This window comes from Heliangelus exortis, chromosome 12, assembly GCF_036169615.1.
Source record: "Heliangelus exortis chromosome 12, bHelExo1.hap1, whole genome shotgun sequence".
In the NCBI taxonomy this organism is placed as follows: domain Eukaryota; kingdom Metazoa; phylum Chordata; class Aves; order Apodiformes; family Trochilidae; genus Heliangelus; species Heliangelus exortis.
In genome coordinates, this window is record NC_092433.1 from 21,110,948 (window position 1) to 21,126,302 (window position 15,355).

The following is a 15,355-nucleotide window of genomic DNA, read 5'->3' on the forward strand; positions in this document are numbered from 1 at the left end:
CCAGTTCTACATATGCCAGTCTTTGCAACAACTCCAGGGATGGTGCCCCACCACCACCTTCCTGTTCCAATGCTTCACCACTCTTTTTATGAAGAATTTTTTCCTAATACCTAACCTGAACCTCCCCTGGTTGAGCTATAACGTATTCCCTTTTGTCCTATCAGTGGTCACAAGAGAGAAGAGGGCAGCATCTGTCTCACTACCACCTCCTTTCAGGCAGTTGTAGAGAGCAATGAGTTCTCCCCTCAGCCTCCTCTTCTCCAAACTGAACAGCCCCAGTTCCCTCATCCTCTCCTCATAAGGCCTGTTCTCAAAACCCCTGATCAGCCTGGTTGCCCTACTCTACACCCTCTCCAGCACCTCCATGTCCTCCTTATACTGTGGTGCCCAAAACTGCACATAATACTCAAGGTGCTGAGGCAGAGTATAGGGGCAGGCTTACCTCCCTGATCCTGCTGGGGACACTGTTTCTGATAGAGGCCAGGATGGAGTTGGCCCCCTTGTCCACCTGGGCATACTGCTGGCTCATGTTCAGCCGGCTGCCAATCAACACCGCCAGGTTCCTCTCTGCTGGGCAACTTTCCAGCCACTCCTCCCCAAGCCTATAGTGCTGCTGAGGGTTGTTGTGGCCCATGTGCAGAACCCAGCCTTTGGCCTTAGTGAAACTCATGCAGTTGGCCATGGCCCATAGATCGAGTCAGTTCTGTATTTTCTCCATAAAGTCCTAACAACGCCCAAGGGCTTCACAGTTCCAGTATGGAAGTCTATACAAAAGCTTCTAGTAGCAGTGGATAGGTCTTTTCCTTCAATTAAAGAGAGTGTGATTTCCTCCATTCTTCTGTTCTACTCTTTTAGAACTCTTAATGGTTTTGTTTCTTTGAGGGAATCCTGACTTGATTCCTCCCATGATTACCTTCTTGATCACCTACAGGCTGTTTGCCACACTTCTGCTCTGCTCACTGCTCATCTAACCTCAAGAAAATGACTGGTTAAAGTGTATTTACTATCCAAACATAGTGTGCCAATCATGTTCCTAGCGTCAGGAGAGTACAGGAACTTTGGAAGTACAGTGTAACAAAATGAGACTTAAGCAGGCTCAGTCATTTTCAAACCACAATTCTGATTTCTCATGCCAGTGGGCTGCCCCTACAAGATTTATGCAAAAGTATTTAAATTTAGACTGCCTGAGATACAAGACCAAGTGGAGTGTCACAGTAAGACTTTAATTATTACATTACTTTCCATGCTATGACAATCTTATTTCTCAGTTTCTATACAAAGCCTGGCAACATGCAGAAAGACTATTACACATGCAAATGTATGTAAATAAGTTGTTAGAGCAAATCCAGTCTGTAAGTTCAGGATAACATTTTGCCCTTCTATTTCAAGAACAAATTGAAAGAACAGAGAACGGAACAATACTGTGAACTAAAAATATTTTGTGTGCAGAGGATTATTAAGAATTTACTCTCCCCAAAGTACTCAATGTCCTTAATTTCCACTGGGAGCAGAGGATCTCAGCATCACACAGAATCAGGCTCATCCAGTACTTCTAATTTTGGAGAACCATACAAACACAAGTTAACACAACATCAATGTATCTACAGGCAAATTTAAAATAGTACCAATGTTCTCCACAATTACCTGAAAGGGCTCATCCCATCCCCTGAAAAACAAGTTACCCCAGTAAACTAGTGCTGTAAAGATACAGAAGGGATTTAACTATGCTTTTGTTTATGTGAGACAACCTGCTCTAAATCATAACAAGACACTAAGCTTCACTGCCTTTGTCGGCAGCAGTGGCAATGCAATGAACACTTCGGTCTGATCCCATCACTCAAGGAACTCACCACCTGGCTGTCTCCCTTGTTCAAGGGGCTCAGAAGAACAGGCAAGAAATAGCTTCTTGACTCCAAAACTTTGCAACACATGAAGCAGGAGGAGGGGGGGAAAAAACTGAAAATCCAAATCAATCAATAAAAAAACCCTCTTAGGTTAATGATACAACATTTTGAGGGCTCCCGATACTGTGTTTAATGTAGGGGATGTAACAGGGTTATAGGTTTGAAAAGGAAAGCGTAGGTGTATCTAATCAGAAGGCAGCTGAAAGCTGACCGTGTCATCTGAAATAAGCAGGCTGGAGAAAGATGAAGCTCCTGGAAAAGGAAGAATGAAGCCTAACAAGATATCTGTGGCACATGAGGAACACTGGATCAGGAGTGATACAGACATTAACTGCAGATATTTCTAAAAATGCACTACAAATGATAAACTGTGTCCAGTATGTGAAGAAAGAATACTTCAGTCTTCAGGATAGGTGCATGGTTGTAGATGAGCACATTCAGACAGTTAATAGAATAGAGATGAGACCAGAACACACCAGTAGGGTGTCTGTTAAGCCTCATTTCCTAGTAAGAACTCGCACACAGTGCCTGTGCACATCAGGAGGGTGTGAGGGGACTTGGTGAAGTCAGCTAGAGAATACAGATTCCAAAATCTGTTCCAGGTTTTTTTTCCTGGTCTGAGAAGTCCTGGCCTTTGATGGCTGCCCCATGCTGCTGTGGCCTGAGTTTCTAAGTATACCAGGAAATTTAATTACAAAATTTCTTTTTCACTTTTGCCACTTGCCTCATTGACATGGCCACATTGATAAAAGATAAGGGATTTTTCACTTTCTCCAAACTGTATTCCAGATGCAGCACCTAGCGTTAAAAGGCAAACTTAATAGTTTCCAGCAGGACCACCTGAGCAAGCAAACAAACAACAAACATTAATCAAGCTCAGAACAGCAGAGCCAAGTACCAACTGAAGTCACTGGACAGCCTTGTCCCACACAGAAGGACAAAGCTCAGGGCTTGACTCTGCAAAAAATGGAAAACATAGAAATAGTCTGGATGTGCTAACAGTTTCAGTAGTAAACTCTTGCCAGAAGCACCATGGATCCTGCTCACCCACACTTCACAAATACATTTGCAACTGGAGAAGTTCCTTATGTTCCAACAAGAAGCACTGACAATTCCACATCAGCCCACAAAGGCTTTCACAAGCTTCTAATAAAATATAACCAAATGATAATTTCTCATCAACCCAAGTCTGTCAACTTCCCTCATGGCCACGTGCAAAATCTTCTGTAGACACAGAAGAATTTCAGATGATATCCACAAACACTAGGCAGCATCATGCAGGAGCTGCAGGATGCTGCTGTACTCACAGAAGGCACTACCACCCATTGCAGTGCACCAGAGTGCAACAACAAATTATTTACAAGAGAATGAGGTGCCCATTACCTTTCTACATGACAGAAATCCAAGCACAGGGAGGGAAATAAAGAAAGAAGGGGAAGCAGATCAGAAGTTCTTGCAACCATCAGAGGGGCAGAGGTGAACACCCAAGCAGGGGGCAGCAGGCACCTAGGGGACAGACACCTGCTGCAGACAACAGGCCATGTCACAGCAGAGGGAGGTACCAGCAGATCAAGTTATGACAGAAAACATCCATCAGGAAAATGAGAATTACCTTGTTTGGCCGCAATTCCTATGATATGCAGGTTTTGCCATTATTAAATCACAATTTTTCCATTATGTACAGTGTTTCTTTGTCCCGTATGTTCACAACAGATGGATCAATGCTGGAGCTCAGTGATATTTCTCTAGTAATTGTTGGATTTGTGAAATTCTTAAAGAATTTCAAACACATACTCCCTGCTGAGGAAAGGTGAGTTGGTGTTTCTTCCCTATCATCAGCAAACATCAAGATCAAGGAACTGAAATTTGCAGTGGTTTATTTTTTCAAAAAGCCAAACTTATTCAAAAGATAAGATCACAAAGAGCTAAAGGAGACAAAGTCTTAAGGAAGTAAATAGGAAGCAAACAAATGAAGTGAAGGTTTGCTGTATATAAAATGAGTACTGACTCAAGTAGAACCCAGGGGTCCAGAGTACTCTCAGTCCTGATCACTGAATGTTATCTGTCAGATACTTAAATAATTTCTATTTCTTAAGCTTCATCAAATAGCTTAATCTCAACAACATGAAATTAGGAAAATTTAACGTAATACTGTAAAACAACCTCAGATGTCTCATAACTTAAAGACAATGTTTTGAGTTCACACTGAATTTCATCCCTGTTGCATTTGGTTTGTGCTAATAATTTCAGATTTTATCTGATTCTTTATTGATTCCATAATTCAATTTGTGCTGTACCTAATTTTGCAATAAAAACTGTTGAACAAAAATTTAGTTCTCACAATTTAGCAATTCATTGACTTGGTAAAAAAAAATGTGACAGGCTTCTCAAATGCCAAACAACTGATGTCTTTTTTTTACAAGGTTGATTTAACAAATATCTGCATCATGCTTTCCAGATTTCACTGATTCATAGACCAAGCAGCTCTGCTAGTAACAATATCAAGTGATTTTAAATGTACATGTAGTTGATTTTTAAATGCATTACATCTTTATAGTAAAGTCGGTAAAAGCTGTCACATGTATTCATAGCTGTACAATCACCTGCACTTAACCTGTGAGTTGTCTACCATGACCATGTCTACCAGAGCAGCTGACATAACTAGGAGAAAGGACACCTCACTCCAAGTCTTCTCCCATATTCCTCAATTACTTACCTAATATTCCTATGCCCATTCATTCTCCTTGCTCATACACTTAACTAGTTTTAATACAATTAACTAGTTTTAAATCAACAAACAAGAGCTTAATTCATAAACTTAAATTGCTGGATTTAAGTAAAAACTTGAAATACCACCTTTCCCCAAGATTTTCTTGCAACAAAGATCATGAGTTCACCCACAAAGAGAGCCAGTAATCAAATAAAGCTGAAGCTATTAGGTGCCTTGAAGCCTCTTAATGGCTAAACTGTTATGGCTCAATTGCAACATTAACTCATTCATAGAATGTTAGGGGCTGGAAGAGACCTTGAAAGATCATCAAGTCCAACCTCCCCTGCCAGAGCAAGGTCACCTATAGCAGGTCACACAGGAACACATCCAGGTGGGCTTTGAATGTCTCCAGAGATGGAGACTCCACCTGTGATAGGGCTCTGTCACCCTCAGAGGGAAAAAATTCTTCTTAATATTTATAAGGAACTGCACATGCTCCAGTTTATAACTATTTCCCCTTGTCCTATTGTCAGTCACCCCTGAGAAAAGCTTGACTCCATCCTCCTGGCTCTCTCCCTTACATATCTATAAACATTCATGGGTTGCCTCTCAGTCTCCTCTTCCCCAAGATGCAGAGCCCCAGCTCCCTCAGCCTTTCCTCACAAGGGAGATGTTCCACTCCCTTCGGCATCTTGGTTGCTCTGTGACTGACTCTCTTAAGCAGTTCCCTGTCCTTCTGGAACTGAGGGGCCCAGAACTGGACACAGTATTCCAGATGTGGCCTCACCAGGGCAGAGCAGAGGGGGAGGAGAACCTCTCTCAACCTACTGACCACCCCTCTTCTAATGCACCCCAGGATGTCATTGGCCTTCCTGGCCACAAGGGCACATTGTTGGCGCATCGTCATCCTTCCATCCAATAGCACACCCAGGTCCCTTTCCCCTTCACTGCTCTCCAACACCTCACTCCCCAACCCGTACCAGTACCTACAGTTGTTCTTTCCCAGATACAAGACTTAATACTTGCCTTTGTTGTATTATATTAAATTTCTCCCTGCCCAACTGTCCAGCCTGTCCAGATCCCTCTGAATGGCAGCACAGCCTTCTGGGGTGTCAGACACTCCGGCCAGTTTTGTGTCATCAGCAAACTTGTTAATAGCACACTCTATTCCACACTATTCTAGCAGAGCATACACTTTTCCTAACTACTTTATTACAATTTCTCCTCTTTTAAGTGCTGGTAAGAAACAAAAACTTAAGAAAGTGCTCCAGTTAGATTCCTTGAATGCTTCTCCCAAGAGGAGTGCTTCTCCCAAGAGGAAACTTTACTTACTGCCTTAGAGTGACATTGTAATTTCTGCTAATACTTTCTAATTACCATCTATAAATGCAAGATATGCTAATTTCTGGATGACTATCAGGGAAATGCACTGAAAGCATATTATATTGCCAAATATTCTGAAAAGGTTTTTGCTTGGGAGTATTTCAAAGTAGGCTTCAGGAAAGGGAAAAGAAAAAGGAAAAGGAAACAATGTACGACAACGGAACAATCCGACTGCTGAAACAAGGCAGAGCAAGCTCTGGATGATCGAGGAGATTTAATTCAACCACAATCCATTGTCATCCAGCCAACATCAAAGAAAACGTAGTATTTGAGAACAAATTTTCATAGCTAAATACTACATAAGCTTCAGGACCATGCTATCTCAACAGCAAACACCAGCAACTATTAATATAATATAATATAATATAATATAATATAATATAATATAATATAATATAATATAATATAATATAATATAATATAATATAATATAATATAATATAATATAATATAATATAATATATAAACTAGAAATCAGTTTCACAGCACTTCCTATCTTTATCAAAGGGTCCTCCAATTAATAAGCCACAGAGAATTTTAGGAAAACATGGGTTATTGCTTAAGTCAGAAACTTATATATTATTTAAAAATAATAAAAAATAGAGAAATAAGGAGTGCTTCAACTAAACTGATCCAGGAAAGAAGAGATGGTAAAACAAACACTATTCCTTGTGGCCAATAAGCCAACATGCCTAGCTTTGCAAGAACACATCACAGAGCAGAGACTGTCATTTTGGTACATGCTTTCTCCACACAGGCCAGACAAACTAAAAGAGATAGCAGTGATCCAGTATCAGTACAGGCCATGGTGATCTAAACCAGACCTGGCCAACCTGCCACTGCAGCTCAGTCACAAGCTGCAGCCAGAGCCTCTCAACAACTCAAAAGATTGACAGCACCCCTGACTTACACCGGAATTCCTCACATTAATAATATAAACAATAAATCAAGAGGGGAAGAAAAAAAGCCATCTATGCAAATGCGAGCTTTTGTTGCAGGAACTATAACAGCTGCTAAGGAGGATTACTTTGACTGCTGCTGTTGCCATCACTCCTTGTTTGGCTGTGGTGTGCCATCCAACCAACCTAACATGTTTCAAAAGTAGCTCTCATTTCACTGATCACATACATAAAATAAGCCACCTGCCATGTGAGAAAATGACTAATGCTTCACCACAGAAGCAGCTTTTCAGCACAGTAGCTGAAAAGTAGTAGTGTTTGCTGAAAGAAATTTGCTTTTAAAAACAAGATCAAACAGGCTTAAGGAAACATACAAGGAGACAACAAAGACCAAAGGTAAATCTGAGTAACTTACTGCTGCTGCTGTGGCCTCCTCTCCACCTACATAGATAGAAGAAGCAATCTCCATCATGGCCAAGTTTGTGGGAGCATCTGTGGTCGAAGACGATCTGGGCCGACCTGACTGAATATCTTGGCCAGACCTCCTGTTGATCTGTGGGCTTCCCTTTGGGGCGTCTGCCTTGCCCCGCCTGCTGTGCAGGCTCGTCCCTCTCTTCATTTTAGGTGGCACTCTGATCTGCTGAAGCACCCGGTTCAGAGCTGTGGGGTGGGTGGAGACACCATCAATTTCAGCACAGATGCTTTGGCTTTCCAAATCCACATCAGGCTCCATGTCAGCCTGAGCTTGCTGAACATCATGCGGAGAGACTGATGACCTCCTGCGCTGATGCTGGAAAAGGTGCTTCAAGCCTTGACCAATCACATTAATGTTCTCCAAAGCATTATGGGTTATTTTTGATAATTTTTGCTCTGATTCATGTTGTTTTTTTGTCTCTTGATCTTGAGATTTGCCTCCAGGATCAGGGTCATCACAAAACTGTTCAATGCCAGAGGGTTCCATTGATGACACCCAACAGGTTTACTTGACTATTCATACATAAATATGTCCCCTGTCTTTAAAAGGCTGTGTTTGTTTTAAAAATGCCAAGATTGTCAGCCAATTAGGTGTGCTTCAAGAGTGACTACACATGCAGCTGTGCCACGGTGATCTCATGCTTATCTAATGTCAAACAAAAGAGTCATTATTATACATCCATGCAGAAAGTAGTGGGTTAAAAAATCTCAAGTGCTCAAAACATGCCATAAACAAAACATATCAGTTTTCCAAGCATCCCTCCATGTGGTATTACTTGCATCTAGGCTGTATGCAGAAGCCATAGCTTGCCTGAGACAGGTCATTTATTGCCTAGGGGAGGAAGCTCAGCATAAAGAGCATAGGAAAGCAAGAAAGGTGAAAAAGCTGCTCTAGAGAGGGGTAATCAAGGAGGAAACAGTGGGGTTTTGCTTATTAAAAACAAGCCCAGAATAATATCTAACAGAAAATGAGGTTAAACTTCCAAAGAGCATGTTAGCCTCTTTGGCAGAATTAATTCTCTTCCTTGACAAAGATCTGGTATTTTGTGCTTCAAATGTAATGTCTGCTCTGCCTACCTGATGTTCCTGTAGAATGCCTAACTTCACAGTATCTAATATATGCAAGAAAATGGGACACTTCCTTCCAAATCAGTTACACATTTCCAAATAGTAAGAAATGGCATATTACTGCCAACATCTCCTGATGACCCTGGAAACTAGATGAGAAAATCTGTCTTCAAGCAACAACAGGCAAATGAAATGGTTTCAATTAGCAGAGTCTTGTCCATAGTTCTCAGAGAAAACAAGAATGCCTTTTAAAAGGGGATTAAGCAACCAATCTGAAAGGGAGCAGCACCACGGATGTATGACTCAGCCTCTAGCTGAGAGGAAATGCTCAGCTTTTCTCCAAGAGCTCAACTTTTACCTACCAGCAGGGCTCAGGCAGTAGCTGGTTATAGACATTGCAGCTGAGCGCTGATATAGCAACATGCTACTGGATAAGTACAGCAAAGGAAGGGAGGGAGGGAGATGGGAAGGAAAGGAAGGAAGGGGAAGGAAGGGAGGGGAGGGAAGGGGAGGGGAGGGGAGGGGAGGGGAGGGGAGGGGAGGGGAGGGGAGGGGAGGGGAGGGGAGGGGAGGGGAGGGGAGGGGAGGGGAGGGGAGGGGAGGGGAGGGGAGGGGAGGGGAGGGGAGGGGAGGGGAGGGGAGGGGAGGGGAGGGGAGGGGAGGGAGGGAAGGGGAGGGAGGGGAGGGAGGGGAGGGAGGGGAGGGGAGGGGAGGGGAGGGGAGGGAGGGAAGGGGAGGGAGGGAAGGGGAGGGAGGGAAGGGGAGGGAGGGAAGGGGAGGGAGGGAAGGGGAGGGAAGGAAGGGGAGGGAAGGAAGGGGAGGGAAGGAAGGGGAGGGAAGGAAGGGGAGGGAAGGAAGGGGAGGGAAGGAAGGGGAGGGAAGGAAGGGGAGGGAAGGAAGGGGAGGGAAGGAAGGGGAGGGAAGGAAGGGGAGGGAAGGAAGGAGAGGAGGGAAGGAAGGAGAGGAGGGAAGGAGAGGAGGGAAGGAGAGGAGGGAAGGAGAGGAGGGAAGGAGAGGAGGGAAGGAGAGGAGGGAGGACACAATATCTGAAGAGTTTCACATCAGCACCATGAGATCACAGATTGGAAGCTGATCATTGTTTTCTTGCAGAAGAAAGCTTTGATTAGGCTTCTATAAATACTGAAATCAGGTCATGGAAGTCTACCTCAATCTTGGCAGAAAGCAGACTGTGCTTTAAAAAACTAATTTTATTTGAAATGCAACGTATGTTTGGAATTTGAGAGCATTTTTTTTTTTTTTAAAACAGCTGCAGAAACATAATGCATCAAAGTTACAATTAGAGCTCTCTCAATTTTGTGCATCCAAAACCTGACACAATGGGTTAAACAGATATTCCAAAATGCTTTCCAAATTGGCATCCAAAAATATGAGAAGAGCTGCCTCACACTCTTTTTTTCAAATGTCGCTGCAATCAACTGGAGGCAAGATGAAATTCAGTACTTACAGAAAGCAAAACACTGGAATCATACAGGATTTTATCTCAGTACCTCAAATATGTTAGAAGCATTGAGTTTAAATATATCGGCCAGTTTAATCAATACTGCGCTAAATGCAAAGTAATAAACTACATCCCAGGAAAATGTAACATATTTACCCATTTTCATGCAAAAATTCTGTGGCAGAAAAAAAAGATGGTGCATACAACCTTTTATTTTTACATATATAACACTTTTTTTAAATGACTTAAAGTGCATTTATGACCAGTATCATGCTTTTACTTTTGCGCTCACTCTCCCTTATTATTTCGTTTTTCTCATGTAACAAGTTTTACAGAAAGTTGAATTGCAGGTCTCCACTCAATTTAACTTTTTGGGGGAAAAAAAGGCACAACTGTATTTTCCCTTTCCATCAAACAGACCAAATGGTTCAGTGAACAAACCTCACTGGCTAAAAGCCAAGAGTTCCAAAATTATTTGGCATATAAAATACAAACCTGTCAGCTAACCCATAGCTGCCTTTTTCACTTAAGCTAATTTCCTCCATTTTCATTTTTCAGACAAGACTCCCGGAAGAACTGCAGTTCATACCAAAGATGCCCCAATATACCCTCTAACCAATTTCAGTTTGATCTCCTGAATGCTTTCCATCCAGATCATCACTGGTAATACTGCTGATCTTAAAGAAAACCAGTTCAGCCTGACTAGAGATCCAGGCATTAACTGCTGGAAACCATTAACTTGCTCAAATTGGCCCCATGCCAATTTATAAACCAGAAACAAAATCAGCTCACAGTCAACAAAATCAACTCACAAACAAGTCACTGCTACTCCTATGTATTCTGTGACTGATTTTTGAAATTACACCAACTCATCTTTACCTTGAAAAAGCTCCTATAGGGAGCTTTGTGGCCACCTATCTATTCACATTTCCTATGACAAGCCTGTTGTTAGCCTGAAAGGAGCTTTTCAAATTCTGTATCTGTTATGAAGATCCATCTAACTACTTATTTGTCCCAGTGTCTACATTTGGGGGAAAACCTGACCATAAATGTGAAGAACTGCGAGTCAGCAGAATTAATTAGCACATTTATTTGCATTAGTTTTGTGCTTCCCCTCTCCCCCCCCCCCCAATTAAAACCACCTTTATATTCTGTTTGAAGGAGGAAATAAGTACTTTATAGCATGAAGTTCAAAAACAGACAACTTTTCTTATTTGTATGAGAATACATTAAAATTCACAATTCCACATTCAGTGAGACTGAACAGATGTTATAACATTATTACATCCCAGAACATACTAATACAGTCCTTAATTTGTGCAATTATTTCACAGCAGCAATGGGAAACAGAACAGTTCAAAAGGAGAAACTGGCAAAAAAAAGGAAAAAACAACCAGTATTAGATAACAGGATATATAAACTAGTACTTACCTCCATCACTTGCCCTTTAGCATGGCTGACATACAGCAGTCCCTCCACTGAACAAAACTGCAAAAGAAATTGAGTATGAGATGCAATTCTTGAAAATAGAAGGAAAGATGTACATAATCAGCAATGTGAGCATGGTTCCAACTTCTAGACATTTTTTTCCCCATTTAAATGCAAATCCTTCTGGAAGCTAGGCTATTTTAAACTCTTTCAGATAAATGAAGGGATACAAATCCAATTGAAGTTAAAACTGAATCTTACAAAGTCAATCAAGAAATTCTTATGAGGGAGCGTTTTTTGAGTGTTTATGGCCACGAAGTGTGCACTGGAAGCACAGGCAGACCTCAGGGCTCCAGCCTGCAAGGTCAGACTGGTTCACACAGGTTTTATTTTCTACTCCTATTTAGTCTTTCAAATGTTCCAGGCACAGGTCAAACAACTTGTTGATCTGGAGTTCACTAACAGAACGTGAGAACTGTGAGCACCTTGAAACACGAGCACCTTTCAGTTTATTTCACAGGGACACCTCTGTCACCTCTGAGCCACCACCGTGCCTAACAGCAACCTCTGCCAGGAGGCCAACACCACCAACCCCTGCCTTCCACAGCAACAATCCTTTCATTTTTCAACAAAAGAAAACAGAACAGAGCATCTGCCTTTTTATAGAATATTTCAAGTACCTATTATTTCTACTGTATTTGAAGACCTTAACGTTAATGCTTAAGTGCAACTTAAGGAACTTATGCTTAAGGAACCCCCATGCTTGTGTTACTCCATAAGAAGGTCAGTTTAATAGAGCTGTAGTTCACAGCTGGCACAGAACTTATTTTCAGAAACTCACCCCAAAATGGATTCTGTATCAAGGCTAGCAGTTAAGCAAGAAAAACTAGAGCGGCCAAAGCCACACACTGGAAAACCACTTATTATGGGAACTGGGAGCCCTATCAAGTGATTTATACCCACAGAAGGATTAAGGTATTTTAAAGGCACCATTGCTCAACAGCAATAAGCAGCAAAGCAAGTACAGAGAGAAAGCTCTGGGTGTTCACAACTAATCCTGCCAGAAAGAGGAACTCAAGAGAAACTGGAATGGGTGTAAAATTCAAGGGGACTGTGGTTTGGAAAACATTCAGAGAGGAAGAACAACAGTAATGAAGAATTTGACCCAAAAAAATTACTCCCCAACACCTAGAGATACAGGTACATTTAACTATTATAACAGTTTTTTAAAAGCAGAATAGAGAACTATAGTAGACAAGAATGGAAGGAAAAGGTGTACAAGAAATAAAGAATTAACAGAAAGAAAATTGACAAGATGGCAGAACACAAGGGAAAAAATAATGAAAGACCAGAAAACACTATTTTCAATGGAAAGGATACTTGCAGTTTACACAACATAATTCTTCTCCCTCCTCCTCCAAAATTCACCCAAGTAAAGTCTTCCCAGAACCCTAGTCAAGTCCAAAATTTAAAAAATGGGAAGCAGGAGAAGAGAGAGAGATATATAAGCCCCTTTCCTGGCCACAGCCCTGACAGTACTCCATGGGAGAACACAGTATGGTTTAAAGAGCAAACTGAAAGACAAAACCAGAAAAACTCAGCATATTAAATACTGCAGCTCAGAGAGACAAGGTGAAAAAACCAGCTTCAAGTATGTGTAAAGCAAGCTAAACTTCTGTTTAGGTTCTTCGTTTAGGATTTTAGATAAGGGGAATAGCCCAAAGCCAGACACTTTTGATGAAACAATATGGAGTGGCAGGTGGTCACCGGCACAACCTGCTCCCCCCCTAGTGCAGTGATGGGGAAAGCTCCCAGCTCCCTTGTCATGTGGACTGTGACAAGGAAAATCTGCTACAGAAATATATACTTGTGTCTGCCTTGTTTAAAATGCAGCTTCAAGTGCTGAGTCCTCTTTGCCAAAACAAGCCACAGTTGTTTGAAGAAACCATTTCAGGCTGCTTTATCAGTTTTCACTATTGCAGGGATATGGAGTAGCAATCTGTTTCAGTTTCACTGCAGCAGACACAACTGTTTCACTAACATGGCTAAGACCACAGCTATGGAGGTATCTCCTGTACTCAGCCTGTACAGTCATATAGCCACAGTAAAAGTCTACCTTCACATACCAGATGAACTCTGCATGTGCAGAGCTGAGAAGGAGTAATTCTGTTTCTTTTAGCTTCCCCCTCTTCTTTAAAGAAATCTTTCACTGTAACAATTTAATTGCTTGAAGCATCTCAAGTATTTTGGCGGTCAGCTGCATTCCTACCATCCACTTTTGCTGTTAACATTTGCATTATCTGGATCAGATTCCCCAGCCTCTGGAAAAACACATTACTAGGCCACGCCATCAGGAGAGGAAGAGGCAGGGGGGGAAGAGATCAAAAGGTGGTCTTATCCTCAATGCCTCTTTGACAGAAGATGCTGCTTCTTGCTATGTGTCAAAGCTGACTTAAATGTCAGGAACAAGTGAACCACAAAGTGAAAATAAAGGTATTTTTATTTCACTTCCAAGGGAAGACAAAAGGTTACACTACAGCTTTTTCAGGCATTCAGGCATTACAGGGAGACTTTTAAGCATGCTAGTCATAAAAAAAGAGATGGGCTCTCATTTTAACTCCTAGCAGATTCATTTGAGACGCCAGCACAGAAGCTGGCAAGATTTAGCACCTATAGTTCCTAAAGAAAGGTTTATTCCAGGCTTGGAGTTATAAGACAGTTAAAGCAAGTTAAATTATGAGGATTGTAAAGAAAGATATGATCTACCACCAACCTACACTACATGCAATTTTAACATGTACATTTAGCCCTGAATTTTTAAAGTATCATATTGACAATGACTCGTGAAAGAACAAAGTAGAACTAACCTGGCACAGAGTGGTAAAACGCTCCCCCTGATGACTCAAAACCAGTATTAATTCTCTGATCTTTCAGAAGTGTTGGCTCAACTTACTGAGAATAAAAGACAAATCAAAGGAAGTTTTCCTTTGGCTCAGCAAAATCCCAATGTTTTTCCCATTGATCCAGGTGCTCTTGATATATGAACTTTTCATATATTTGTATTAACTATATGAAAGCCTTCCACTGATATTTAGCATCAAATGAGTTACAAAGTAGAAGACTGACTTAAAACCATTTGCAAAGAGTGACTCAAACTATATTCAGTCCTGAAATGGGGAAGGAAGTCTGCTAACCCCCATACTACAACCCAGACCTTTAGCACATCTGCTCCAAACTGTGTACCTTAACCACTCTCTACAGACATGAAATACGGATTGAAAAGAAGCAATATGCATCTCATGTGACATTTCCCTCCATGAAGGATACCTGTAAAGCTCTACTGTATGAAGACCACTGTCATTGGAAAAACCTGCCCACAGGCTGCAAAACCTGATGCCTCATTGCATTGATACTGCTTAAAATGTGAGAGAGAACAGCAAGGTAGACAAATTCCACCAATGGGTTACATTGCTCCACTGCTTCCAAATACCATATTCATGACACAACAGTCCCATCCTCACTCTTCAGAAGAGAACTGTCCTCCCTGAGCTTCAGTTAGTCCAGGGAGCTTTTAATTAGTGCAATTCTTACAAAATTATATTAGTATAACAGTAACAGCTGCAATATGGACTGATTTATTTCAATGGCTCTTTTTTTCTCATTAAGTGTTAGCAAGTCCCTCCCTGCACTGCTACAAACAAGGTGTTCAGTTTGCCCATTAAACACTGCTTGGTATCCTTCAGCCAATGCTTGACAGAGGCTGAAAGGGCATAGCAGTAAGATACTACCCTACCCACATCTTCTTTACCTACACTTATTCCTAAGAATCTGCTATCAGCTGCCTACAGGCATAAATGTGTTTTTAACCTGACTCATTATAGCCACTTCTCCATGTCTCAGGCAGCTTAAGCACAACTTGAGACAAGCAACGATAGAACTGAGTCAGTATGTTTTTAGAAGAAGCAAAGGCCTACCCTTTTTGAACATAAGCAATAAAAACAGATGCCCATCTATAGGTCCTTCTAGTATG

The 15,355-nt window shown here is 41.6% G+C and overlaps 1 protein-coding gene across 4 annotated transcripts in view; it reads right to left on the minus strand.

Moving 5' to 3' along the window:
- TMCC1 (transmembrane and coiled-coil domain family 1) overlaps positions 1-15,355 on the minus strand; it is a 78,839-nt gene that overhangs the window by 58,819 nt on the left and 4,665 nt on the right. The window contains exons 3-4 of one of the 4 annotated variants that reach the window (XM_071756413.1): positions 11,329-11,385; positions 7,312-7,556 (exon numbers count right to left, since the gene is read on the minus strand). In XM_071756413.1, coding sequence (XP_071612514.1) covers positions 7,312-7,515 — 204 coding nt within the window. In that variant the 5' untranslated portion in view covers positions 7,516-7,556; positions 11,329-11,385. Of the gene's footprint in view, positions 1-7,311; positions 8,017-11,328; positions 11,386-15,355 lie in introns of all 4 variants that reach the window. The other 3 variants (XM_071756412.1, XM_071756411.1, XM_071756417.1) reach the window with 3 other exon arrangements.